Source organism: Hyperoodon ampullatus, assembly GCF_949752795.1.
Source record: "Hyperoodon ampullatus genome assembly, chromosome: 3".
Taxonomy (NCBI): Eukaryota; Metazoa; Chordata; class Mammalia; order Artiodactyla; family Ziphiidae; genus Hyperoodon; species Hyperoodon ampullatus.
In genome coordinates this window covers 19,873,261-19,900,070 of record NC_136916.1, presented here as the reverse complement: position 1 = coordinate 19,900,070, position 26,810 = coordinate 19,873,261, and the positions used below count along the sequence as shown (strand labels likewise).

General features: G+C 47.9%; 1 protein-coding gene across 3 annotated transcripts in view; it reads left to right on the top strand.

Moving 5' to 3' along the window:
- Positions 1–7,768: 7,768 nt before the first annotated feature.
- The window catches only part of CAMK1D (calcium/calmodulin dependent protein kinase ID), a gene marked incomplete at both ends in the record, with an annotated part of 415,512 nt that continues 396,470 nt past the window's right edge, over positions 7,769–26,810 (top strand). For all 3 annotated transcript variants that reach the window (XM_079699304.1, XM_079699306.1, XM_079699305.1), the window contains one exon: positions 7,769–7,860. In XM_079699304.1, coding sequence (XP_079555430.1) covers positions 7,769–7,860 — 92 coding nt within the window. The remainder of the gene's footprint in view (positions 7,861–26,810) is intronic.

Below are 26,810 nucleotides of genomic sequence, written 5' to 3'. Positions count from 1 at the left end.
CACAGGCTCCAGACGCACAGGCTCAGCGGCCATGGCTCACGGGCTCAGCCACTCCGCAGCATGTGGGATCTTCCCGGACCGGGGCATGAACCCGTGTCCCCCGCATTAGCAGGCGGACTCTCAACCACTGCGCCACCAGGGAAGCCCTATTTGTAGACTTTTTAATGATGACCATTCTGACCTGTGTGAGGTGGTACCTCATTGTATTGATAGTTTTGATTTGCATTTCTCTAACAATTAGCGATGATGAGCATATTTTCCTGGGCCTATTTGGAAGACATTTCTTAAGATTGATTCCTCTTCTTCTTCAACATTATTTGACTGTTACATTTTTAAAATGTTTGTGGTTCAAATTACTGAAAAGGAAGAAAGATCATCTTACAATTAGGCTCCCATCTTTTGATAATTACTCATCTTTACAGGAAAAGATTTTTAAAAAGATTTGGGGTTTTGGAGAAAATCAACTTTATGGGCAATTTTTGGAGGCCATTGTGGTTGGTTGTGTAGGCCTGGCTTTGTTAATATGAAACAGCATATTTATTGACTAAATGCCCTCAAATTTTGTAAATGCATTTATGTGTATCATCCAATGTACCTCCTTCAGTTGTTTGGAAAAAGCATTAAGTTTAAATATAAATTGATGAGATTCTACTTCAGTGTCTGTTGTAGATCCTGTTCTGGGTAGAAAATCAGGGGAGGTACCATTTTTGTTTAGGCCTGGTTCCCCATAGAAGAGGAAACATATTTACTACTTTTGGTGTCCTCAATTTTATTTATTTTTTTGGCTGTGCCACATGGCTTATGGGATCTTATTCCCCGACCAGGGAATGAACCCGGACCCCTGCAGTGAAAGTGCTGAGTCCTGACCACTGGACCACCAGGGAATTTCTGTTTTTTTTTTTTTCTTGTTTTCAGTGTCCTCAATTTTATAAATGCACCTGTGCATATTGCCAAATGCACTTCGCTAAGTTAGGAATAGACTCTTTTTTTCTTTGCTATACGCGGGCCTCTCACTGCTGTGGCCTCTCCCGTTGCGGAGCCCAGGCTCCGGACGCGCAGGCTCAGCGGCCATGGCTCACGGGCCTAGCCGCTCCGCGGCATGTGGGATCTTCCCGGACCGGGGCACGAACCCGTGTCCCCTGCATCGGCAGGCGGATTCTCAACCACTGCGCCACCAGGGGAGCCCAGGAATAGACTCTTAAGTCTAACATGAACTGACAAGATTGTGTTGCATGTCAGTTGTAGCAGAAGCAAGATCCAGGTCTGGGAGAATGTTGGGAAAGGTCCCACCCTTGTTTCAGGTCTAAGGTAGGAAGACAAAGGTTATGTCCACCAGGTAAAGATCCAGGAGGGTGTGTTCATTTAAAGTCCCTTGAGGTTTGAAAAAAAAAGAAACTTAAAAAACAAAACAAGATACATTTCTGGATTTAGCAGTCATTTGATTATCCTATTTTGGTTTTGAACAACTATCATTCTCCTCTCTTTCTTTATGGAAAAGATGTTTACATGGTGGGGGAAATCTCTCACTTTTGCCTGCTCAACATCCATCCCTCCCCCTTCAGTTACAGCTTCTCAGTGTTTGTCTGATGCCTTTTATTTGAGTAACACTTTGACGGAGGGACTACAGTACCACAGTTAAGGGCAGGGCTCTGGAGCCAGGCTGCTTGGGTTTTATTTATTCATGCTGTGTGCCCTGGGGTGTGTTTCTTAACCTTTCCAAATCTTGGTCTCCTCCACTACAAAATAGGAATAGTGATATTACCTACTTCATAGACTGATGTGAGGATTAATGAATAAATATGGTAAAGCGCTTGGAACAGGGTCTAATGCATTATATGAACTCAATAAGTATTATCTATTATTATGAAATTCTTACATAACAATTAATTTCTTCAGGGACTTTATAAACATATCCTCTATCATTGGATGTGGCTATGGAAGTCTATGAAAGGCTGATATTTATATTTTCCATTACATGTAACTTGATTTTTTTTTTTTTTTTTTTTGAGAAAACCAAAGGACTATTTCTTTGGAGGTAAGCAGTTTTACTAGGACGTGTCTTGATATTGATCATCCATATATTTTCTGATACCTGATGTGCCCCTTCAATCTGTAGATTAAGTTCTTCATTTCTGGAAAGTTTTCTTCTTCTTCTTCTTTTTTTTTTTTGCCACACTGCGTGGCTTGTGGGATCTTAGTTCCCCAACCAGGGATTGAACCTGGGCCCCCGGCAGTGAAAGTTTGAGTCCTAACCACTGGACCACCAGGGAATTCCCTGGAAAGTTTTCTTGAATAACATCTTTAAATATTTTTTGTGCCATTATTTCAGTCTCTTCAGAAGGAATACCATTTATGAATATATTGAACTTCGTGCTTCATATAATTTTCTAGGTAACCTTTACTCATTTCCATTTTACTTTCCCACTATTCTTGATTTGTTTTCTATATTCCTTAAAAAGTTTTTATAAATTTTCCTTGTGCCTTTTCCAACGTAGTCTTTATATCTATGGTGATTTCATTTTGTTTCCTGATTCTTTCCTGAGCTCTCCAGCTCATGTTTTAAGTCCTGTTGTTGTCTTGCCCTATCTTCCCTGAACAAGTTCTTGTCTTATACAATTTTTCAAAATAAATTTTGATACTTTGAACACAAATTTTAATCTATTCTATAGCAGATTTTTTTTTTTTTTTTTTTTTTTTTGCAGTACGCGGGCCTCTCACTGTTGTGGCCTCTCCCACGGCGGAGCACAGGCTCCGGACACGCAGGCTCAGCGGCCATGGCTCACAGGCCCAGCCGCTCCGTGGCATGTGGGATCTTCCCAGACCAGGGCATGAACCCATGTCCCCTGCATCGGCAGGTGGACTCTCAACCACTGTGCCACCAGGGAAGCCCCAGATTTTTTTTCTTGTGTTGAATCTTCACTTCTATTGTTCTTCCTACTCCTTCACTCTCTCTTTTTAAATTGGAGAAATTTTGTAAAGATTTTGTGCTCGTTCTACCTTGATTTTTCATGTAAACTAGATGAGTTCCCCTACGAAGAGCTATTTGTAAGAGGTTCATGGTAAGGAGTGAGACTTAGACATTTTCCAGGCTAGCTGGAATTTTCTTTGAATCATGCTCAGGTTCTTTATAACCCAGGTTTTTGACTAAAGGCTCTTTTGTCTTTACCTCTTTGAATAGAGATCTGAAACAAAAACACTGAGTCCCTCTTCTTGACCCTGCCTCCCTGCCAGGCTGCTTTTTTTTTTTGCAATGGTGGCAATTATGTGTGATTCCTCATTCAGCTTTGACTTTTCTAGGTGTCATTGTTGTGTACACAGTCAACAACTTACGCTGATCATCAGCACGTGGGCAGACCTCATTTTATTGTACTTTGCAGATATTGAGTTTTTAACAAATTGAAGGTTTGTGGCAACCGTGTGTCGAGCAAGTCTATTGGCATCATTTTTTTTTTAATGAAGGTCCATACATTTTTTTTAGACATACGCTATTGCACACTTAATAGGCTACAGGATAGTGTAAACGTAACTTTTACATGCAATGGGAAACCAAAAAACTTGTGAGACTCACTTTATTGCGATGGTCTGGAACCAATCCTGCAGTATCTCTGAGGTGTGCCTTGATAGGAAATATGGCCTAGTAACTCTCTTTAACTATTTCTAGGAACTACATACACAATTTAAGATAACCAAACTTTCACAGGGTTTGTGAGAAGAGGCCTCTAGCATCAGAGTGTTGTCACACAATCCATTTGATGGAAAGGATGATGCCCAGCTTTTTATTTTTTGGCTGTGCAGCGTGGCATTCAGGATCTTAGTTCCCCAAGTAGGGATCCAACCCACACCCCATGCAGTGGAAGTGCAGAGTCTTAACCACTGGGCCGCCAGGGAAGTCCCGATGCTCATCTTCTAATAATGAAACATTTTTCCCTGCAATATTTCTGGCTGAGATTTAAATAAGTTTTTCATGTAGAGCGTATCTACATAAAGTCACCTAATAAAACATTTTTGATTAATACATTTTTAGACCAAAGAGTTCTTAAGTTTTCAAAGAGTAATGATATTCTGGATAAGCTTTTCATCATATGAAAAAGCACACTGATTTACAAACCCTAAAATGATTGAGTTTACATACCACTCTCCCTCCTACAACCTGGATTTTATAGGCTCAGGTAGGTAAAGTGTCTTTAACACAAATTTAGCAACCGACTTGGGACTTGAGCCTAGTTTCCTGGATTTCTAGATTTCTAGTTCTTTCTACCACCCCAGCTTGCCTTCCTGGTTTATCACTTTAGGTACTAAAGGCTGAATAGAGGTAATTTAGAAATTTTCAATTATTATAATCTATGCATTTGCTTTAGATAGTATATATTTCCCCCACACCACCTGCCCAGCTCTGAACCTGGGCCACACAAACCTGACCTACTGGCAGGACTGTTGGCTGGAAAAGAGTTTGATGGGCATAAAATTAGTAAGTCTTTAATGATGGGTTATTAAACATCTTGTTCTTTGGGTTCTTTAATAAAAAAAAAAACGTTAAAGGCTTTAAAGGAAATATAAAGACTTGGGACCTAAACTTTAGTAATCTGGAATATCTGGCAGAGCTTTCTGGAGTGGAATTGTTAGGGAACAGACAGCTTTTGACGGATAGGTAATAACTGATTGACAATGGAGTGGGGGTGGGAAGAAGAGCGTGGCAGCTACCACCGCTAGAAAAACACGGCAGCTGGAGGAAATGGTCTGTTACTGGGGAACAGTCCAAGCAAGAGTCCTCAAGCAAACAGAATTAAGCCCTTAACAGGCTACGGTTTAACCATTCTTAGGGAATGATGGTTTTGTTTTCTATTGCAGTTTCCAAGGTCAAGATCTCTTACTTTACATGGTGTCCAGTAAGGGAGGAATGACCATGCTAAAGCCAGACTGAATTGTCTTGACATTTCCACCTCCTTCTTTGGGTCATGGGATCCATTCTTTTGGGCTTGGCCTCTTCAGCTCCCCATTAGTTTGAGTCTTTTCTCTAGGACCTAGTCCAGCTGAGGATAACTTGATAATGCTCTGAATGAACACCATTCTGGAAAATTTGGAAGAGAAAGAAAACTCCCCATTACAGTTCCAACAGTACAAAACTTCTTTAGCATCACCACTTCTTTATTTCCGGGGACAGAAGCTGAGACTGAGAATTGTTATCATGAGCTCCGGTGTTTGATCCATAGGCAAGGAGCAAGGGTGAAATAGAGAGGAAAGAACGGGGTAAGAAGAAGGAGTGGGAGGCAGGGAAAGGGGAAGAAGATGAGCAGGTGCATATTGGCGGGCATGGGAGTGTCCACTGGGATCTTAGTCACACCTGGTTCCTACTCTTCATATTGCCTAACCTTTGACCCCAATAAACGATAGTATAGTTCTTCAAATTTTTTTTTTTAAATTGAAGTATAGTTGATTTACAGTGCTGTGCAAATGTATTTCTTCTTGAAGTGGTGCTGTTTGCTTTTGGTGACGTGCCCCAACTTTTTTTTTTTTTTTTTGCGGTACGCGGGCCTCTCACCGTTGTGGCCTCTCCCATTGCGGAGCATAGGCTCCGGACGCGCAGGCTCAGCGGCCATGGCTCACGGGCCCAGCCGCTCCGTGGCATGTGGGATCCTCCCACACCGGGGCACGAACCCGTGTCCCCTGCATCGGCAGGCGGACTCTCAACCACTGCGCCACCAGGGAATACGTGCCCCAACTTTGAGAGAGGTTCCCTAGTCATCCATCTTGGAAGTTGGGTTTGTCAATGTAGTCAGTTTCTAACAGCCAAATCCCCCATTTGCTCTCCTCAGCCTGGAGAGCCTTAAGCTAACAGCCCCTGAAAGGCGGAATCCAGCACGCAGATGTGGAGGAATGGGCAGGCCAGATTATCTTTCCACCTCCTTGGGGTCAGGGAAAAAAGGTGGAGGGCGGCGGGGTGCAGTGTGTGGTGGGTACAGACGGCTTCTGGGAGGGCAGTCGGCCTGCATCCAGCCTGTCAGAACGAGGAAGAAGGTGCTGGGTAAGTTTCCTCTTCAGGGAGTAGAATATTTTTTCCCCCTTTTACAGTGAAATTGGAACAGTCCTGGGAAAATGGGACAGGTGTCACCAATCAAGACACAGGGCTGTTTACCCAACTCGGCCGAGGGGCCCTCAGGGAGAGAGAGTCTTGATACGAAGAAAACTACAATTTTTCGAAACACGAGGTAGTCCCTGCAGGTTGAGAATGGGCGTTTGTACGTGGACCGCCCTCTGACAGGTGGACACAGGAGAGGGATGGGCAGTCAGAATGCGCCTCCGAAATGGGAGGCCGGAGGGAACTCTGGGTGCGTTTCTCCAATCTGTTAGAAAGGCTATTTCCAGGTACCTTCCCCGGCACAGCGTGCTCTACTAAACCCACTGCGGCTGGGCTAAGGAGGGGCGGCCCCCCTGGCGAAGAGAGTGTGGGGCAGAGGTTCACTTTCCTCTAAGTCTCTGGGTTTCGGCCGGCGAGGAGAGGGAGAAACCAGGAGGGGCCGAGCTGCAGCGAAGGCCGCTCCAGCCCTGGGGCCGAAGCAGCCTGGGAGGCGCACAGAGCCCGTCCCTGAATCCACCCGCCGCTCGGCCGACAGATAACCCCGGGAGTTAAGCTCCCAAAGAGAAAACGAGGCAGCGCCTGGCACGTCTTGCGCGTCCCCGGCCGCGAGGCCCCCTCCCCCCGCCATAATTGGTCACGGGCGCCGATTTTGGTGCAATGCGAATTAGCTCCAGTCGCCCAGTCGGGAGGGCCAGGCAGGCTCGGGGAGCGCCAGCCGCTGGCGGGCGCCGCGCGGCCCGAGTCAACGCCCACCTCCACCAGCATCCCCGCGGCCGCCGCCTCCCGTCGCCATAACAACCAGCCCCCGCGTTCGACCCCGCGCTAGCGCCCGGACGCCCGGGGAGGACGCCCCCGCCCTCGGCGCCCGGCATCCGGGTGGCCTCGCGCCCCCGCCCTCGCCCCCGCCCTGCAGCGTCCTAGCGCAGCGCAGAGGCGCCCTCTCCCGCAGCCCGAGAGGAAAGCCCTCGCGCCCCCGAGACTTGACTTTGCGGAATTAATAAAGCAGCCCCGGGCGGCCGGGGTCCTTCAGCACGCGCCTGGGCGCCCGCACCTGCCTGGGTCCCCCGCACCTGCCCTCTCCTGGGCTCCAGGGCGCGCGCGGCGGCGGGGAGCGTGGCCGGGCGGCGACGGCGGTGCCCCGGGGCACGGCGTTCCCGAGGAGCAGGACATCCCCGAAGGCGGCAGCACGCGGGAGGCGGGGAGGCGGGAGGCAGCCGGGGCGCGCGGGGAGGGAGGGGAGCCCGCGGGAGGAGGAGGAGGAGGGAGGGAGCAGGGCGGGCGGCTGGGAGGGAGGAGAAGGGAGGCAAGAAAGTAGCAGAAAGTGAGGCTGGCAGCCGGCTGCAAAGGAGCCGGGCGAGTGGCGGCGGCGGCAGGAAGTCTGTGCCCGAGACGCGCAGAAATAAGAGCCAGGGAGGGACCGCGGCGGCGGCGAGAGTGAAAGAGGAAACTGCAGAAGAGGAAGCTCTGCCGCAGCACAAAGTCTCCTCCGGCTCCCGCGCCGAGCATCCCCGCGCCGCCAGCCCAGCCCTCCCGGACCGGCTCGCCGCCGCCGCCGGCGCCCCCGCTGCGCCCGCGCCGCCGCCCCCCCGCGCCCCCGCGCTCGGGCGCCCCCTCCTCGCGCGCCCACCCCGGCCCCCCGCGCCCCCGGCCGCTCCGCCTCGCCGCCCTCTGCGCACGCCGGCCTCGTCTGCCATGGCCCGGGAGAACGGCGAGAGCAGCTCCTCCTGGAAAAAGCAAGCTGAAGACATCAAGAAAATCTTCGAGTTTAAGGAGACCCTCGGAACGTAAGTGGGGACCGGGGAGTAGAGGGTGGAGATGGCAGCGGCCGCGGGTGCAGAGGTGGCTCCCGCTGCCACCGCCGCCGCCACCGCGGTCGGAACCGGCGGGTCGCCGCGTCCTCATTGTCCAGTTCTCGGCTCTGCGTGCACCCTGCGTGCTGGCCGCGTGGGTCGCCCCGCGGGCCCGGGTGGGAGCCGCTCCTGGGCGGGGGAGGCTCTGGGCTTTCGGGGTCGGTCGCAGGCGGGCGACTTTTCACTTCCCTGACACCGCCGCCCTCTCGACTTCTCCCCACGCGTGACTGTGGGCTGAGCATGGTGGATATTCCTGTTTACTGGCTGCGTGCGTCTACTCACCGTGTGCATGGGTGCACCGTGCCCGCGAGAGACGTGGTCACGAGAAAATCGGGCTCCAGGCATTCCCATTTCTGCCCTTCCCGTTATGTATTCTTATAGAATTGACATCTTCACGTACTAGGTGTAGGCAAGACTTTGGATGGCCGCGCGATTAAGGAAGGGAGGAATTTCGCAGTGTTCAGGGTCACGTGTGGGCAGAGCCTTACCTGAGCGTCTGTCCATTTCATCAGGCTCGGCAGCACACGCTGGGGTGCGGGTCGCCAAAGGGAGGGTCAGCGAGGGTCGCTGTACCGGCGGTTTCTCTCTAGGGCTGTGTGTAGTCCGAGGCTGGTGGCAGAGTCTCCAGAAAGCAGGAATAACCAGAAGTCCATGGCAGGAAGGCTCCGAGCATGTGCTGCTCCATTCAGCTGCTGTTCCCTTTCTGCCCAGGAGTTGGTTTTTGTTTGTTTTGTTGTGGAGTGCCTCAGAATAGGTAGGGAGGCTGATAGTGAAAGAGAATCAGGCACTGCTGGAAGAGTCTGAAATTGGAGTTATTTTCTCCCCTCATGTGATCGGTATCTGTCAGCATATATATTCAAACACATATGTGCTGTATGAACCGAACGTTTTGCAGGGGTTCATGGAGGTGTTAATTAGGCTGGGAAGAGATAGAGGAGATGTTTCATAAGAGAAATCAGCGTGCTCTTCTCTCCTGTCTTCCTTAAACCCCCTTTACTTGTTATTGTGGTTGGTTTGCTTTTCCAGGACCACATTTTCAAACCCAGATAGTTTTCTGTCCCATACTCAGGGTCCACTGAGTTGTTTGGTCATTTTCCCTCCCCCAGCCCCGTATCTGCAGTGGTCCCCCAGAGCCCAAGTTGTGAAGGTAGCATCCCTGCCATGCTTCTGATTCTGGGGACGCACACTTGCCGAGGATGAGAATAGGGTCTCCCAGCCGTTGTGCTTGCTTCAGGAACACAGTCTACCTGTGGTTGTAGACTTTCTATCTGTTGGAAAGAAAACAGAAAGGACTTCGCCTTTTCATAGAGAGGGGCTTGGGGCTGCCTCTTAGCATGGCCTGTTAAGGGGTGAGGTTTTGTCCATAACTTTAGAAAATTATCGTTGAGGTTTATTTGGGTTTGGGGCAGTGACTCTGAGATGCTTAAGTTGCCGAGAAAGAAGAAGCTGTGCTTGCTGGTCATTCTGAGACTGATGATGTGGCCTCAGATGAGGGGATGGGAGAGAGTGGAGTCCCATCGTGAGAGAATGCGTTCCTTTGCCAGGCGCATCTCCACCCGAGCCCCTCGAGCTGGTCCCTCTGCCTGCAGCCTCCAAGCAGACCGATGCAGCTCCCCTGACTGCCTCTTGCTCCCCAGAGAGCCGGGCAGCTGCCCCTCTGCCGTGGCTGGGCTGCTCAGCCCCATGAGCTGTGGCTTCATTGAGTGGCTCCTGCTGTGGCAGGTGCTGTTTGGGTATGACTGCGGGTGGTTCCACCTCTGGGCAGGATGGGGACTTGCCTCATGGTGACGGAGCGACCGTACAGCTCGTGCAGAACAACCTCTTGGACTCTGGCCACATTCACCGTGAGCCTGGGGATGGGTCTCTGTTAGGGTTCCAAAGCTTTGCCTTCTGTCTTGGAAAGAAGCTTCCCACTATGGTCCCGTAGTGCTGACAGGGGTTCTAGAAGAGTGAAACACAAACAATAAAACGATCAAAATGTTTCACTCAATAGCATGATAATAATAATAAGTAGTAGTAGTAATGTAGGTGACTTTATTAAATAAATACCAAGAACCAGCTGTTATTCTAAGTGCCTTAGGTATAGTAACTCATTTTACTCCCATATTAACCTGATGAAGTGGGTATTTACTTTTATCCCCACTTGGCAGATGGAAAAACTGAGGCAAAAGAGAAATTATGTGACCTGCCAAACCGGAGCTACTTATTAAGTGGAGCTGATATTCGAATCTAGGCAGAACAACTTGTGATTGTGCATGTGGGGTTGAGCCCCTCTGTGGATTATGTAACAGCAAATGTTAATAATAATTTGACTAACTTTAGTGTTTGGAAAGCTAATTTTAATATTAAGGTAAAGAAAACATAATTATCCAAACATGTAACATGTTAAAGCTTTTGGCTTATCAATACCTTTTTGTCTCTTGGACTTTCTAGAAGTGGTCCAAAGTTCAGGATGCCTGTTTTGCCCTGGGCCAAGTCCAGTGATCTTGACCTGAGTCTAAATAGAGGTCACTTCTGGTTCTGTTAGTGTGGATTTTGGCTTTGGGCTCTACACTTGTTTGCAGTGAAACCTAGCATCAGTCAAGGGTGTCAGCAGTTACAATTGGGATTCATTTCCAAGGTACTCTGCAGGCCCAATCATTTTGTTTGTCACACTTTTACCATATGCCTTTAGGATCCTAAGGCAGGAAAGCCCTGCCAGGAGCCAGATTGTCAGCCCACAGTGTTAAAATGCTTTTAAAATAAAGCACTGTGAAGGCTCAAGGAGCACTCACTTGGCAAAACCTTGTAATCTGATATCTGGCTGCCTGATCCAGGTACCTTTCCATGCAGAGCAGAACCTCTACTGTTGAAGGCCAGAGGGTCAAGCCATTTAGATCATGTGGTCAGCGGGACCTTGCTGGAGGTGGGAGCCAAATGGGAGTGAAGGCTGGCCCAGAAGGGTGGGAAGAGAGCTGGAGGAAGCAAAGGACAGCATAGGGGAAGGAACCCACTGTGTGGTTTGGACCTGGGTTTTTCTGATGCACCCCTGAGTCAGGCCTCAAGAGAAACCTCTCAACTCATGACCTTCAGTGTGGCTCCCTTTGAAGGGGAATCCCAGGCCCTAACCCTAGCTCTGAACAAGGTGGGAAGGCTTAATTGCTGTTTATTAATCAACGCCATGTTTTCAGATCCCTGCCTGGCATGCCAGATTAATGAGGGATCAAATAAATGTTGTGTAACAGCAATTAGGAATCGTAAACATTTCTGTGGAGTTTTTGCCGAGGCCGTTCAGGCCATCTCTACCGTAGGTGTCTTTCCACGTCTTCTGAACCAAGACAATGAAAATAGGCCATTTGGAGAAAGATACAGATGGGAAGAAAGGTTTGACCGTGGTGTCCAGGAAGTACCCCAGACTCATGGAAGTGGCTTCTGTAGTTGCCACGCCATGAAAGGCATCTGAACAGAGGAGGCCCTGAGAATTGACACAGAATGATTCTCCCAACATACCTCATTTCTTCCCCCAGAGTATGGAAATGGCGCGTCCTGGAAAATAGATCTTCATCTCTGCAGGGTATGAATACACGCTTTTCTTACAGACCGAATGTTTTGTCTTGAAGTAATTGCTGTTTGTGGGGGGCTGGAGCCGGCACCATGGAGGCCTTGGGCCTGGGTTCAAGGTCTGACTCAGCCACTGCTGGGGTGTGTGGCCTGTGAGCTGCTTGGTCATTTTTCCACATGACCTGGTCTTAGCTTCCTCACCTGTAAAATCAGGGGGAGGACAAGGAAGATGGGATGATTTTCAAGTGCCCTTACAACCCTAAGATTTTTTTGGCTTGTCTGGGTAATGAAGGCACTCACTATAATTTTTCAGGAGCTTTCGTGTGTAGCTAGAGCAGCTTAGCCCTATTTGGAAGGACATTTTTATGCCCAGGCTAGTAGCAAAGTGATACGGCTCAGGACAGGAAGTGTCATCCCACTTGATGTCAGTAGCACAATGCCTCTGCTTTTTCATGAAATGAGTGCCTGCTGGGTGCTGCTCTAGGAAGAGTATAAATAGAAATTTCTGTGGGACCAGCACTGTCTTTTCACACTAGTATCTCCCGTACATGCCTTGTTCTAAAATTGCTCAATCAGTACACCTGTTGAGGACACAGATTATTGATTTATCTGAAAGGCCGGGTAGAACACAGACTCACCTGTTCTTTTGTGGGAGGTGGGTGTGTGTGCGTGGGTGTCGGGGGGAGAGGGAGATTGCAGAGCTACCCGAGGTGATTTGTGTGTTTGACCGACTGATTTAAGAGTAATTATTCTGGGACTACTCAAAATTTTAGTCTGTGAAAAGCATTTAAAAGAATATTACCCGGAGGAGCAGAGAGGTGGGCAGCCCCCAGAGTGCCCCCCGAGGGTATCCCAGCTGCGGCATTGGTTAGAAGTTTGCATTTCTCAGCCCTTTGTTTGAGGCATGATACAAATTCAGCCTCTTGTACATTTAAAAATATCTATCGAACACCTGCTATATTCTAGGCACCGGTGCGCGGCAGGGGGGAGTACAGCAGCGAACAAGCAGACACAAATGCCTGCTTTCCTGGAGCTCACATTCTGGTGAGGAAGCCAGAAAATAAAAAAAAACATGAACCAGGAAAATGTAGAGTATGTTATCTAGTATACACGTTAGGGGAGAAATGAAGCAGGGGAAGGGGATTTTTGGGAGGGGGAGGTGATGGTGGCTTGAAGCAGGGTAGCCAGGGAGGGCCTGGCTGAAGAGCTGCTATTTGAATAAAGATCTGGAGGCTGCATTGGGATAGCTGAAGGTAGAATGTTCCGGTCGGAGGGAACAGCAAGGGCTGTTTTGAGCAGAGGTGTTCCTTGACCTGACTCAGGTGTTTCCATCATGGCTGCGGTTGCTGTGTTGAGAATGAATGGACGGGTTCAAGGGCAGAAACGGGGAGACCAGCTCGGAGGCTATGGAAACCATCCAGGGGAGAGAGAATGGTGGTGGAGGACTGGGGTGCCGCTCTGGGGGTGATGAGAAGTGGTTGGATTCTGGAAACATGTGGAAGGGAGAGCCGATAGGAATTGCTGGTAGATTGGGTGTGGGATGTGAGATTCGCCAGGGATTTGGGGTTGGAAGAAAGATGCTGTTTGTTGCTTTTGGTCAGTTTTGTTCCAAGGATTTTCTGAGCACCTGCTCTGTGGGCACAGCAGGACTGTCCATGTTCTGGGAAGCTCTTGGAAAGAGTTTGGAGGGAAAACTCAACATCTTTTGGGCTCCTGGGTTCTCCTTGTGAGGGACTCTTGGATTTATTTATTTGTTTATTTTTTAAAAATTAAAAAAAATCTTTGGCCACGACACACGGCATGTGGGATCTTAGTTCCCCCACCAGGGATTGAACCTGCGCCCCTTGCATTGGTAGCATGGAGTCTTTTTTTTTTTTTTAACATCTTTATTGGAGTGTAATTGCTTTACAATGTTGTGTTAGTTTCTGCTGTATAACAAAGTGAATCAGATATATGTATACATATACCCCATATCTCCTCCCTCTTGCGTCTCCCTCCCACCCTCCCTATCGCACCCCTCTAGGTGGTCACAAAGCACTGAGCTGATCTCCCTGTGCTATGCGGCTGCTTCCCACTAGCTATCTGTTTTACGTTTGGTAGTGTATATATGTCCATGCCACTCTCTCACTTCATCCCAGCTTACCCTTCCCCCTCCCCGTGTCCTCAAGTCCATTCTCTGCATCTGCGTCTTTATGTCTGTCCTGCCCCTAGGTTCTTCAGAACCTTTTTTTTTTTTTTTTAGATTCCAAATATATGTGTTAACATACGGTATTTGTTTTTCTCTTTCTGTCTTACTTCACTCTGTATGACAGACTCTAGGTCCATCCACCTCACTACAGATGACTCAATTTCATTCCTTTTTATGGCTGAGTCATATTCCATTGTATATATATGTGCCACATCTTCTTTATCCATTCATTTGTCAGTGGACACTTAGGTTGCTTCCATGTCCTGGCTATTGTAAATAGAGTTGCAGTGAACATTGTGGTACATGACTCTTTGAATTATGGTTTTCTCAGGGTATATGCCCAGTAGTGGGATTGCTGGTTCGTATGGTAGTTCTATTTGTAGTTTTTTAAGGAACCTCCATACTGTTCTCCATAGTGTCTGTATCATTTTACATTCCCACCAACAGTGCAAGAGGGTTCCCTATTCTCCACACCCTCTAGAAGCATGGAGTCTCAACAACTGGACTGCCAGGGAAGTCCCAAGGGACCACTGGATTTTAAGGCTAATCTCTTTCTTTCCAAGAGCTTGTGTCTGGGATGGGCTTTTGAAATATCTCCTGTTCCGTCACAGGGGCAAGTCATGATAGGCTGGACATTTGAGCAGCTGGACGAACTGCTTAACTTTCTGTGAAAATGCTGGGTTTTGCCTCTAGAATTATCAACAGGAAGATCACTTTGACAGGTGCACCTGTAACCTACAACTCTCCCACTTGATTTGGGAATTAAAGCCCAGATGTTCTGTGAAAAATAATAAACATGCAAACTCCTGCTACTTCTTTCTTTGATAGTATGTTTTATGTTTGGAGAGAAAAAGCCAAAAGATTTTCTTGGTTGCAAAAAAGATAAACCCTCGTGGCCTTACCGATTAGTACGGTGGAATCTGGGAAATTGCACTTTTTAGAGCTTGTTCCTGGAGGGGCTAATGAAGACTAGGTCTCAAGTAGAAATTTCTGGATCAAACTTGGCAACCGAATGGACAGTAATTAGACTTGGCAGGTGGACTTTCTTGTCCTCTCAGAGGAGGATTTTAGGGGTTAACTTGTTGAGCTTTTTTTTGGCTGGGTCTCCATAAATCCCTTTAATCTTTCCTTTCCCCAAATAAATCTCCGTAAATCCCCTTCAATCTCTCTCCTTCTCCTCCTCTCCCCTCTGGGAGGGCTTAGCATTGGTCCAGCAGGGCCCTGTCACACTATTGGACAGCTTACACCCATAAGGGTGGACCCCAGGACCTCACATTGCCTCCAGTCCTCATGAGATTTTGCAGGCATCACCAGGGAGCCCACAGTCCCTGGGGACACATTTCTTTAATTGAAGAACGAACCGCTTATGGGTGGCCAGCACGAAGCCTGGAGCCCTCGTCAGCTGTCGCAAGTTTCTCTTCTGATTTGCGCATTGGTCCATCCAATGCACAAGGACACATGGACTCTGGGAGACATGCCAACATTAACTTCTTTTTCGGTTCACGTTGGGTACCTCCCTTGACTCTCTGTGGTGCAGGAGATCACCTTTTCCTTGGGCTAGTTTTCTGTTAGATCCTTCTTGATTTTGAAAAATGTTTATTATGCAGTATGTGGATTCTTCGGGTTCGAGTCAGACCAAATGGATGCCACAGGCCAAGTTCATTCCACGGCATGCCAAGTTCATTCCATGGCAGACCAAGTTCATTCCCTGTCTCCAGTGGTCAGCTGTGGGTCTCGTGCTGTTTTTCCTAGTATTTCAGCAGGATTCAGAGATGGAGGACTGCGTTTCTTGGTTAACACCAGATCTTGAGGATAAGCCTAAAGACAGCGTATTGGCTGAGGCCAGGCAGGGGAAGCATCAGGAGGCAATGAACCTACTAGAAAGGCAGCTCCAGCACCACCCTTCAGAGCCGCATCCCTCTTGATGTCCATCCTTCATCTTTCTGAGTTAAGATGCAGATGGAAGTTGCTGCTTGTGGGATTCCTGTAAGGATTCAGTGACATCTGTGAGGTGCCTGGCACATAACTGGGATTGAGTAGACAGCAACTGCCATCAAGTTTTAGTTGCCTTCAGCAGCTGTGGTGGAGGATAGCTACCCTCAGATATTCAGGGCCAGTGCTGTGAGGAAGAACAAGTCAGTGTCTGTTGGAAATTGATGTTTGGAAGCTCCTGAGGCAGAGATGCAGAACAGTGCATACTTAACCTCCCCCCCAAAGTTGATTTAAGAAACCATCAAGAAGTCCTCAGTCAACCAGGGAAGAACATTCGCTGGATATTCCGCGGGGCGCAGTCCTGAGCTGCTAAGAACGGAGGATCTGAGGCCACCAGGCCATGGGTGCAAATCCTGGGTCCACAGATTCCTAGCTATTAGGTTTTGGGCAAATTATGTCACCGTTCTCGGCCTCGGGCCCTCATCTGCACAACAGGATAACCCTAGCACCCGATCTAAGGGTTGCAGTGAAGGTTAGATGAGGGCGTGTGGAAACCCCTTGGTGTGTGGACATGGCCGTGAATCTGTGTGCAGGAAATGCTCCTTCTCTCTCCTTAGCCCCTGCGGGGCTGACACCCTGCTCCTCAGAGGCCACTTGCCCAGATTTGGGGGGTCCATTGTGCCATCCAGCACGTGCTTCCCACAGGAGGCTGGTTGCTTCCCCTGGCGCTGGTGTTAATTAACCAAGAGCCTCAGCCCCAAACGTCCTCCGGGCCAGCTCGCGTGTTGAGTGACCTAGTTTGCTGCATACATAGACTCATCCCCTCCCTGGGTTATGTCATCAGCTTTGTCTCTCTGCACCTCTCCCTGCACCCTGAGCTGTTTTTTTTTTCTTCAGTCTATCTCTACATCAGCTTGTGCAAGACGCTCTTCTAACTGCAGTTTCTGTTGTCGCCAACAGCACTTAGATCTTGGTGCAGCTGTGGCCCTTGCAGCTGAAACGTGCTTCTTTCTGGGAATGGCTTCAGTCTTATCTGCTTTGGTTTCTTATTGAAAATAACGTTTGGCTTGGAGAACTGAAGTAACTTGTTGATTACGGTATTCCAAAACGTCACCGACTTTTGTGAGTTTAAATTCTCTAGGTAGTGAGTTTATTTTAACGCTGGAGTTTTCACAGATGGCAGCAGCGTGTCTAGGTATAGACCGCATGAACGTGCGTAACAATTTAGTCAAAAATATCCTTATCAGGGATCGTGTGATGGAGGATGGGAGATGATCTCAGAAGTTTAACTTCCCAGGTTGCAGGATGTAGGTGAAACAGTTGGAGAGCTCATGTCTGAATCGGGTGAAATCCCTCATCTTGACCTCTCCATGTTAGACCTTTCCATGGCCTGACCAGGTCTGGGGTCACAGATTATTGGTACCTCTGCAGTGCAGTGAGCATGGGAAGAAGAGGCTTCCCAACTGGACAGAGTCAACGTTTTTATTGGTTGAGAGGCCCCCTCTCTGACATTTATAACCACGGCTCACATCACTGAAATTGCTTTTACGCCAAATTGGATCAGGGGCTGTAAGTGGAATCCTAAAGGTATCATGTTCAACAAAACCTCGAACAGTGCCCAGTTTTCAAGTGGCATTCCTACCTGCCCCCCACACAATGCCGTCCCCTCCCACCAAGGCCCACAGTGTTGTGGGAAAAAACAAGAAGGAAATGAAGCTGTGCTAAGCGGAGAGGTCTCGTGGGACGATGGCGGGGGGGGCAGACACCCCAGGGCCCCTGCCCCCCAGGGCTCTTCCCATTTCTTTAACCTTCATAAAAATGGCTGCTCGAAATTTGCCTTAAAACATTAGAAGATACAAATGCCTTGAAATAGGTTGAGAGACCAGCCATCTGTGATGTAAGTGATTTTAAAGAAAGTACTTTTTCCTCCCACGTGAAACTGACAAGAACTAGCAGTTTGGCTGGAAGACAGGAGGAAAGTAGGTAATTGTGGTTTTGGAGCTTTGAGGGGGGGAAGTGGGGAGGTGCAAATGAGTTCCAAACTGGGAAGTTGAAGGCCAACTGAGGCAACTGGGAGAAGGATCCCAGGCCGACCGACTGATTAAATAAACTGGGTTCTGGGGCTTCCCTGGCGGTCCAGTGGTTAGGACTGTGCTTCCACTGCAGGGGGTGCGGGTTCGATCCCTGTTCGGGGAACTAAGATCCCGTGTGCTGCGTGGCCAAAAACAAACAAACAAACCAAAAAAAACCTGGGTCCTAGACTGGCCTGGGCCCTGAAAGGGAGGCTGCTGTAGTACTGCCTTGTGACCTCCCCCCTGCCCCCGCCCCCAGCACAGCCCCGGCTCCCAGGACCTGGCTGGGACATTCACATTGTAATTCAGCCTCACTGGGCATTGGTATTCAAGGCTTCTCTAGGTGTGAGCGGGCTCCTTACCCTCATGAGACATTTCACTTTCCTTAAAAAATAGGCCTTGGGGCTTCCCTGGTGGCGCAGTGGCTGAGAGTCCGCCTGCCGATGCAGGGGACACGGGTTCGTGCCCCGGTCCGGGAGGATCCCACGTGCTGCGGAGCGGCTGGGCCTGCGCGTCCGGAGCCTGTGCTCCGCAGCGGGAGAGGCCACAGCAGTGAGAGGCCTGTGTACCACAAAAAAAAAAAAAAAAAAATAGGCCTTGAACAACCACCACACCCAAAAGGTGAAAATGAACTTTGGGGGCAGACCTTGTATAAAAGTTGGGGACAGCCTGTATCTGGCCCTCGTGTACAGGAACGATGCTGCTGGGATTCGCTCTGCCTGCATTAGCATGGCCAGCGTCAATGGAGTTTGTGGTCCTAGTCATGATAAAAAAACCCCCGATGTTGACTTTATAGGGCCCTCTTGGCTCCTTTGACAGCTGGGAAACAGGAGACGTAATATTTGGATGTGTATGTTTTTTAATTGTGGTTAAAAAAATGCATAACCTAAAATTTACCATCTTGACCATTCTTAAGTCTTTAGGGCCCTTTTGGCTCCTTTGACAGTTGGGAGTTAGAAGACCTCGTATTTGAGTGTGTGTTTTTAAGTTGTGGTTTAAAAAATGCATAACCTAAAATTTACCATCTTAACCATTTTTTAAAAAATATTTATTTATTTATTTATTTATTTTTGGCTGCGTTGGGTCTTCGTTGCTGCGTGCGGGCTTTCTCTAGTTGCGGCGAGTGGGGGCTACTCTTTGTTGCGGTGCGCGGGCTTCTCATTGCAGTGGCTTCTCTTGTTGTGGAGCACGGGCTCTAGGTGCGTGGGCTTCAGTAGTTGTGGCTCGCGGGTTCTAGAGTGCAGGATCAGTAGTTGTGGTGCACGGGCTTAGTTGCTCCACGGCATGTGGGATCTTCCCGGACCAGGGCTCGAACCCGTGTACCCTGCATTGGCAAGCGGATTCTTAATCACTGTGCCACCAGGGAAGCCGCCATCTTAATCGTTTTTAAGCCCATAGTTCAGTGGCACTAAGGACATTCATGTTGTTGTACAACCATCACCACCATCCATCTCCAGAACCTTTTCATCTTCCCAAAGTGAAGCTTTATCTCCATTAAACACTCACTCTCCATATCCCCTCCCTCCGGCCCCTGGCAACCCCCATTCTGCCTTCTGTCTCTGTGAATTCAGCTACTCTAGGTATCTCCTATAGGTGGAATCAGACAATTTTGTCATTTTGTGTCTAGTGTATTTTATTTAGCGTAATGTCCTCAAGGTTTTTGCCTGCCCTTTTAAGGCCGAATAATATTCTAATGTAAACATTTTGTTTATCCATTCTTTTTTTTTTTTTTTTTTTGCGGTACGCGGGCCTCCCGTTGCGGAGCACAGGTTCCGGATGCGCAGGCTCAGCGGCCATGGCTCATGGGCCCAGCCACTTCGTAGCATGTGGGATCTTCCTGGAAAGGGACATGAACCCATGTCCCCTGCATCGGCAGGCGGACTCTCAGCCACTGCACCACCAGGGAAGCCCTATCCATTCTTTTTTTTTTTTTTTTTTTTTTAAATTAGTTTCTGCTTTATAACGAAGTGAATCAGTCATACATATACATCTGTTCCCACATCCCTTCCCTCATGCATCTCCCTCCCTCCCACCCTCCCCATCCCACCCCTCCAGGCAGTCACAAAGCACCCAGCTGATCTCCCTGTGCTCTGCGGCTGCTTCCCACTATCTATCTACCTTACGTTTGGTAGTGTATATATGTCTTTATTGCTGCGCGCAGGCTCTTCTCTAGTTGCGGCGAGCGGGGGCTACTCTTCGTGGTGGTGCGTGGGCTTCTCTTCATGATGGTGTGCGGGCTTCTCATTGCGGTGGCCTCTCTTGTTGTGGAGCACGGGCTCTAGGCTTCAGTAGTTGTGGCTCACAGGCTCAGTAGTTGTGGCTCGTGGGCTCTAGAGTGCAGGCTCAGTAGTTGTGGCCCACGGGCTTAGTTGCTCCACGGCATGTGGGATCTTCCCTGACCAGGGCTTGAACCCGTCTCCCCTGCATTGACAAGCGGTTTCTTAACCACTGTGCCACCAGGGAAGCCTCCAAAATTCTTGACTGAGGCTCTTGTGAGCGCGTGTGAGTTGACTCAGCACACCTTTGGAGGAAGTTGAGGTCAGGAGATCTGAGTTCAGTTCTGGCTCCGTAGCTTCAGAAATGTGGAACCTTGGTCGTATCCTCTCTACGTCTGGATTACCTTGTTTGTTAAATGGGGATAATGACACCTGCTTCCATTATAGACCTGTTGTAAGGCCTGAATGAGATAAGGTATGGGCAGTAAGGCTTTATACAAATAGAAGATATTATTATGTTGCAAAGATTATAGCTTTAGAATAGTTCTTTCTCATAAATGTTGGTGTCACGCATACTCTTTGGAACCTAGCTATCGTCTTTGGGGCACGGTTCCCAAGAAGTTGGGCCATGGTCAGCCTTGACGCTGAAAGCATCAACGCAAAACCCAAAGTTTCATAGTATATTTTATCTAGGCCTGTTCAGGTGTATGTTGTTTTTGTTCTCAGTGTTTAAGCGATTGGTACGTTCAGAAAAATTCTTTAAAAATTATAAAAAGGACATGTCATCCTGGTAGGGAATTTAAAAAATATGGAAGAGTATAAGGAAGATGATGAGAATCAACTAGGTGGCTGGATGGGTCTTGGGTCATCAGTCCCTCTAGGGGGCGGGGAGATCTCAGTAGAGACCCCAGCAGTCAGCGTTTGGGGGTGAGTCTCTGGGGGGATGGGGTGGGGCTGTGGTTATTCACTCACTGCTGTGGAGATATTCCAGTATTTTACCAATGGATCTGATTGGACCACTGCACACCGGTTGAGTATCGGCTCTGGAAATAGGGGTGGTGGTCTTTGTTGAATGAGGTGGGTGTCCGATTTTTTTCAGGGTGCCGGTATTTTGTGTTAGTTTGGTGCTGGTGGTGATGCCCTCATTGGGATTATTGTCATGATTACCCTCTCTGCTCTCATCACCACCTCTAAACACCAACGGAGTCAGCAGTGGGACAGAACCAGGTGCCAACAGGAGACCCCGCTCAGCAGGCTTCCAATGGGCTAATCACCCATGTGAGAAGAAGGAGGTAAAAAAATATTCATATCCAAGTGTGCCTGACTCCCCTCGGTTGGGGTAGGACACAGGAACCTAGATTCTCAGTCACTTCATGGCATGAAATAACTACTGTTCACTATGGACTGAATATTTGTGTCACCCCAAATTCATGTGTTGAAATCTAACCCCCAATGTGATGGTATTAGGAGGTGGATATTAGCATAATATCCTCAAGGTTTATCCACATGGTAACATGTGTTAAAATTGCCTTCCTTGGGCTTTGGGAGGTGATTAAGTCATGAAGATGGAGCCCGCTTAAGTGGAATTAGTGCCCTTATAAATGAGACCCCAGAGAGCTCCTTTGCCCCCTCCACCACATGAGGACACAGCGAGAAGGCAGTTGCCTTCTCGAACTAGGAAGTGGGCTCTTACCAGACACCACATCTGCCCATGTTTTCATCTTGGACTTCTGGGCCCTGCCTGGCTGGTTAGGCTCCCAGGCAGGTTCTAATGGGGCATGGACGTGGCAGCCTCTGAGTCTTCAGGATCAGTGTGGCCGCTCTCCCCACCTCTCAAGACTGTTCCTGGTGGCCTTCCTTTGTTGTAGGAGTTCTTGAATGTATAATATGTTCCCTAAGTGTGATCTCATCCTAGGATCACAGGAATGGTCCAGGTAGATGCAGGGACCTCCAAAAAGCTTGGTTAATCCTGAAGGTACTAAGAGCTGGGTGTCCTTCCAAAGCTTTCCAGGAATTTGGAGTTTGAGATCTCTTCTTCTAGCATGGCCAGGGGGTTAGGCCCTAACCCTGCAGAAAACTTCTGGGTTCATTGAACCCTGAGTAAACTGGGCCCCTCTTTTTTTTTTTGCGGTACGCGGGCATCTCACTGCTGTGGCCTCTCCCGTTGTGGAGCACAGGCTCCGGACGCGCAGGCTCAGCCGCCATGGCTCATGGGCCCAGCCGCTTCGTAGCATGTGGGATCTTCCTGGACAGGGACATGAACCCATGTTCCCTGCATCGGCAGGCAGACTCTCAACCACTGCGCCACCAGGGAAGCCCCTGGGCCCCTCTTTACAAGCCAGGTCTGCCCCGTAGGAATGAGGGAAACTTGAAGTAGTCCTGGTGCTAGAAATTCCAATGGGTTTGTCTGGCCAAAGCCATCTGAAAATGTGCCTTCACTTAGTTGCCTCGGTCAGGCTTCAGGTAAGACTTTGGAGAATTGTGAGACTGATTCCACAGTTTTTTCTTTTAAAAGAAAATCATCAGATGTTATAGACCGAGATTCTGCTCTGTGCCAGGCACTACGGAAGTGTTGATGAGACCAAATGTGGTTCTTGTCCCTGGGGAACTTTTGGGGGAGACAAACATGTAATTACACTTCAGTGTGATAGTGCTGCATGGTGGGGACACAATATGGAAGCTGCAAAGAGGGGCACCTTGCCAGAATTGGGGCTCAGGGACAGTGAGCTGGGCTGTTGCCTAAGAAGTCAGAAGTGGAAAAGATCTAGCGTTCTTCATTACTTAATGAGCTCCTGCTTTATGCCAAAGAGAAAGCTGGCTTGTGTAAGACAAAGGAAACATATAGTTTTAATAATAATAATGATAATAATAGCAACCATTTATTGAGCACTTACTAGGTGCTAGGCACTATGCCAACTACAGTATTTTACATGAATTTTCACAATAAATCCTCATAGCAGCCCAATATAATAGGTTCCATTGTCATCACCATTTTAGAGATGACACTGAGCCCCAGAGAGGTTAAGTAACTTGGCCAAGGTCACACAGAACTATATGGAAGAATTGGGATTTGAGCTTAGGTTAGGTTATCTGTCTGGGGCCAAAGCCAGTGCCCTTAACTATTATATCATTGTACTAACATTCTACTGACTTCATAGGTTGGCACATTTTATCCCCTGAACTCTTAACAGAGCACATGGTGACATAAGCATGGGGCAAAGTGTTTTAGGGTTTCCAAGGGAAGGGAAGTAATTTTTATCAGAAATAATAGATGGAGACGAATCATAAGAGCAGGTAACTGAATTGTTTTCCTAGTAGAGCTTCTCCAGTGGCCCATTTCCCAGATGGCAGCCGTGTATTCATTTAACCAGTGGTGGTGAAGCTCTCACTTATGGCTGGTGCTGTACCAACTGGAGATTCAGTGGCAAATGAGAGGAGTGGTCCCTGCTGTGTCCTCCAGATACGCTAGACCTGTTCTGACCTCTGTGTCCTGCTCATGTAGGTCCTCCTGTTGCCATCACGCCCCATTGATTTTCCAGGGTCTTAAGATGCTAAGATCACTTAAGTTTGCTTCTTCCATCACGTGTCCCCAGACATAAGCAACCCACTTTGGACTTCTCTGCTCCTGTTCTTTCCAGTCTTAGAATCGTTCTGTTGAGGGTCAGCCATTGCAGGTTTTTTCCTTTGTGAGAACTTTCTCGAGCTGGTGCAGCTCAGAGCTTCTCGGGACATTCTCACACACGTGGTTGCCCTCCCGGGTGTTTCCCACAATGCCTTGCACCCTGAGTAATAGGTGGAGAGTGTGTTTGGTTCAGTGTTAAAAATCCCAAGTAATAAAATTGTTTCCATGGTCTGTTAGGAAGCTTGCTTTTCTAAATGTTTTCATTACTGATAAGCTCTTCCGAACATTCTGCCCGTATTTTCTCCCTCTGGATTTCATCTTCAGATCGTCACCACTTTTCCACGTGTGGTTTACTCACCCGGTGGATTAGCTGCGGTGAATCTTTAATCTGTGGGGCTTTGCTCGCTTCCTCCCTTTGGCAGCCTCTTTCTCTTGGCCGCCATGGGGCTGCGCTCGGAGAAAGAAAACCGGTTGTCAGGCTCCAAAAAAGAGTCCTCCTCAATAGGAAGGCCCAAAGCTAAATAGAAGTGATATTTGGATGATCACATCCTTCTATTCGTTTTGTGGCCACAGTTGGTTGTGTCCTGTGGTATCCTGTTAAATACCTCTACTTTCTATTATTTTCCATCTTAGGATTTCCCCCCAAACACGGCTTGCTGCAGTCTTGAGGTACTCATGGAAGCAATATGTAGTTGGCTTTTTTCATCTTTTCCTTTGCAATCAGGCCTTTCATAGTTTTATGACTTTTTCTGCATGCTAGTGTGTCCAAACCCCGGGGCGATCCAAGGGGTAGTTAGCAGCTGTGCTGTTTTTCTTCTGAACGTGTGATGTCTGTAGAACTGATGATGGGATGAGAAATTTCTGGGCACGTACAGTAGTCTTTCCTGAAGTTCTTTCCTTCAAAATTAAAATTCAACAAACTCTTGGTCTCAAAGTCCCAGGTTCATTGACTTGGAGGTAAAAGTTTTCCTTGCTCTCAGCACCTGGGCCAAACCTCCTGAGTGCAAAAATGTGCAGTTTTTCTTTTGCCAACCTATTTCCTGAGGAGGTCACTGGTGTCCCTGGGAAGGTGTGGAGGTGGCTTGAAAAAACCTAATAATGGCTACCAATATTTGAATATCTGTCTGAGGTCTTTCACTGGCCACTTGGCCACTTGAAGGGTCATTTAATCCGTCAATAACCCTGTGAATTAAGTACTGTTTGATAGTTGAGGAGAGCTTACTGGTCCCAGGGCACGTGATTCATAAGTCACAGGACAGCGATTTGGACCTAGATCTGTCTGAAGAAGCTTCTGGAAGGCTGTGTCCAGCTCACAGCTGTGCTGACTGAGGTGAAGCAGGCTTCTCTAGGGTGTGTTCTGGCGTGGTCCTGGGGGCTCTGACAGGGAGACTTGTGTCCTTGTGTGTTATGACCATTGTCACTGAGTCTCCAGAATGTCACCACGGCCACCCTTCTCCTCGGGCCCATCAGAGCCTTGCTCTGGAGCTTGGAGCCTGGAAGTAGTATGATGTTCAGTGTGCGGGTGAGGACACTGCCACTTGGAATTCGTGCCCTGGCTCAGGCTCGCCAGAAACCTCTGTGCTGGAGTCCTCCCCGGAGGTCCAGTGCTTAAGACTTCACCTTCCAATGCAGGGGTGTGCAGGTTCGACCCCTGGTCAGGGAGCTAAGATCCCACATGCCTCTGGGCCAAAAAACCAAACATAAAACAGAAGCAATATTGTAACAAATTCAGTAAAGATTTTAAAAATGGTCCACATAAAAAAAAAAACTTAAAAAAAAAGACAGAAACCTCTCTGCTGAGAGAGAAGTGGGCCTCATCACAGTGTTACAGGCTGAGGATAGATTTCGTTATCACGTGGCAATTTCTGTACTGGCAAAATGAAGAAAATCATATTGAAAACATCTAGAGAACCCTGAGATTTTAAATCAGACTATTTGCCAAAAAGAAACAAAACCAAGCCAAGACAGAGTGCTCACCTCAGGGTTCTGGCAAACAAAATGTTGCTTTGGAACTTAAAAAAACACACATCAGTTATAGCATAGATATCCATTAGCAAAAGGTCATGGAAAACACAGGCAGATAGCCAGAAATTCAGACCAAGTCTGGTTGATTTTCTCAAATGGCTAAAACATGTACAGGAGTATGATTCTAGCCCCGGCTGTCCTGTATGAGCTGACGTTGAGCTCGTTCTTAGTGGCAGTTGAGTGACAAGGGGACAGATATTCTTGACTCCCAGTTCACTGCTTTTTTCCTCACTGAAGGGTTTTTTCTTTTTTTTTTATTGTTGATGTTCTGCTCACACTAAATAATTAGCTTTGTTTTCTTATTGCAGTGTATTGTAAGTGCTTTTCAAAAATGTGTTAGAGCAGATTTACTTTTTCTCAGGGCTTGTTAATTTAAAAAACGACTATTAGTTGTGCAATAAAGACCTCATCATATATGATAGACCTCACATGGTTTCTTTATATTTTCATTACTTGGAAAACACCAGGAGAGAGCCAATAGGAATATTAAACATGTTGGACACCTGCTCTGTTAAGAAAGACGTACCAGCACAGTATGCCACGTTACTCATTGTTTCTTTTCAGGTTATGTTTTAAAATCTGTTTCTCTAATGATTTTTATGCAAGATGACCTTTTCCTGCTGTCACAGGCAACTTCTTAGCATAAGAAGCAGTTAACACTGGATCTTGTATTGTGTTCACATCCAGAGATATTAGGAGCCAAACTGTTTAACATTCCAGTTTGAGATTCTGATTTTGCATGTGGTTAATTTTGGAGAAAGCGTCTGACACGTGTAGCTGAGCTCACAGACCAGTTCATAGTCCTTTTGGCCTCATTGCTCTGGAGTCCAGAGTGACCTCTGGGGCCCTGGACGGCCAACCCTCCTGGGGCCAGCATCCTGGGTGTGCAAACTTCATAGTCACATGGGGCCCTGCGCTCAGAGGGCCCCAGGCTTCGTTTAATGAGCTTTTCCCGATGTCTTGAAATTCTTAATATTTTTTGAACAAGGATTCCCCCCCCCACCATTTTCATTTTGTGCTGGGTTCTGCAAATTACATAACTGGTCTGAGCCCTTTTAATAATAAAACTTTCCTCTCCACTCCTTTCAGCCTAATATCAAAGGTCTTTTACTGATTGATTAAAATTTTCTTAGGGCTAGTTGTTAAGGTTTATCAAATACTGAAATTCATTGGATTCTTGGGAAACTCTTGTGATATTGTGATATCTTGGGTAATGAACACTCCCCGGGTATGGGCATACATTTTTTAGTATTAAAAAAAGCTCTGAGGCACTACTTTGCAAAAATTTG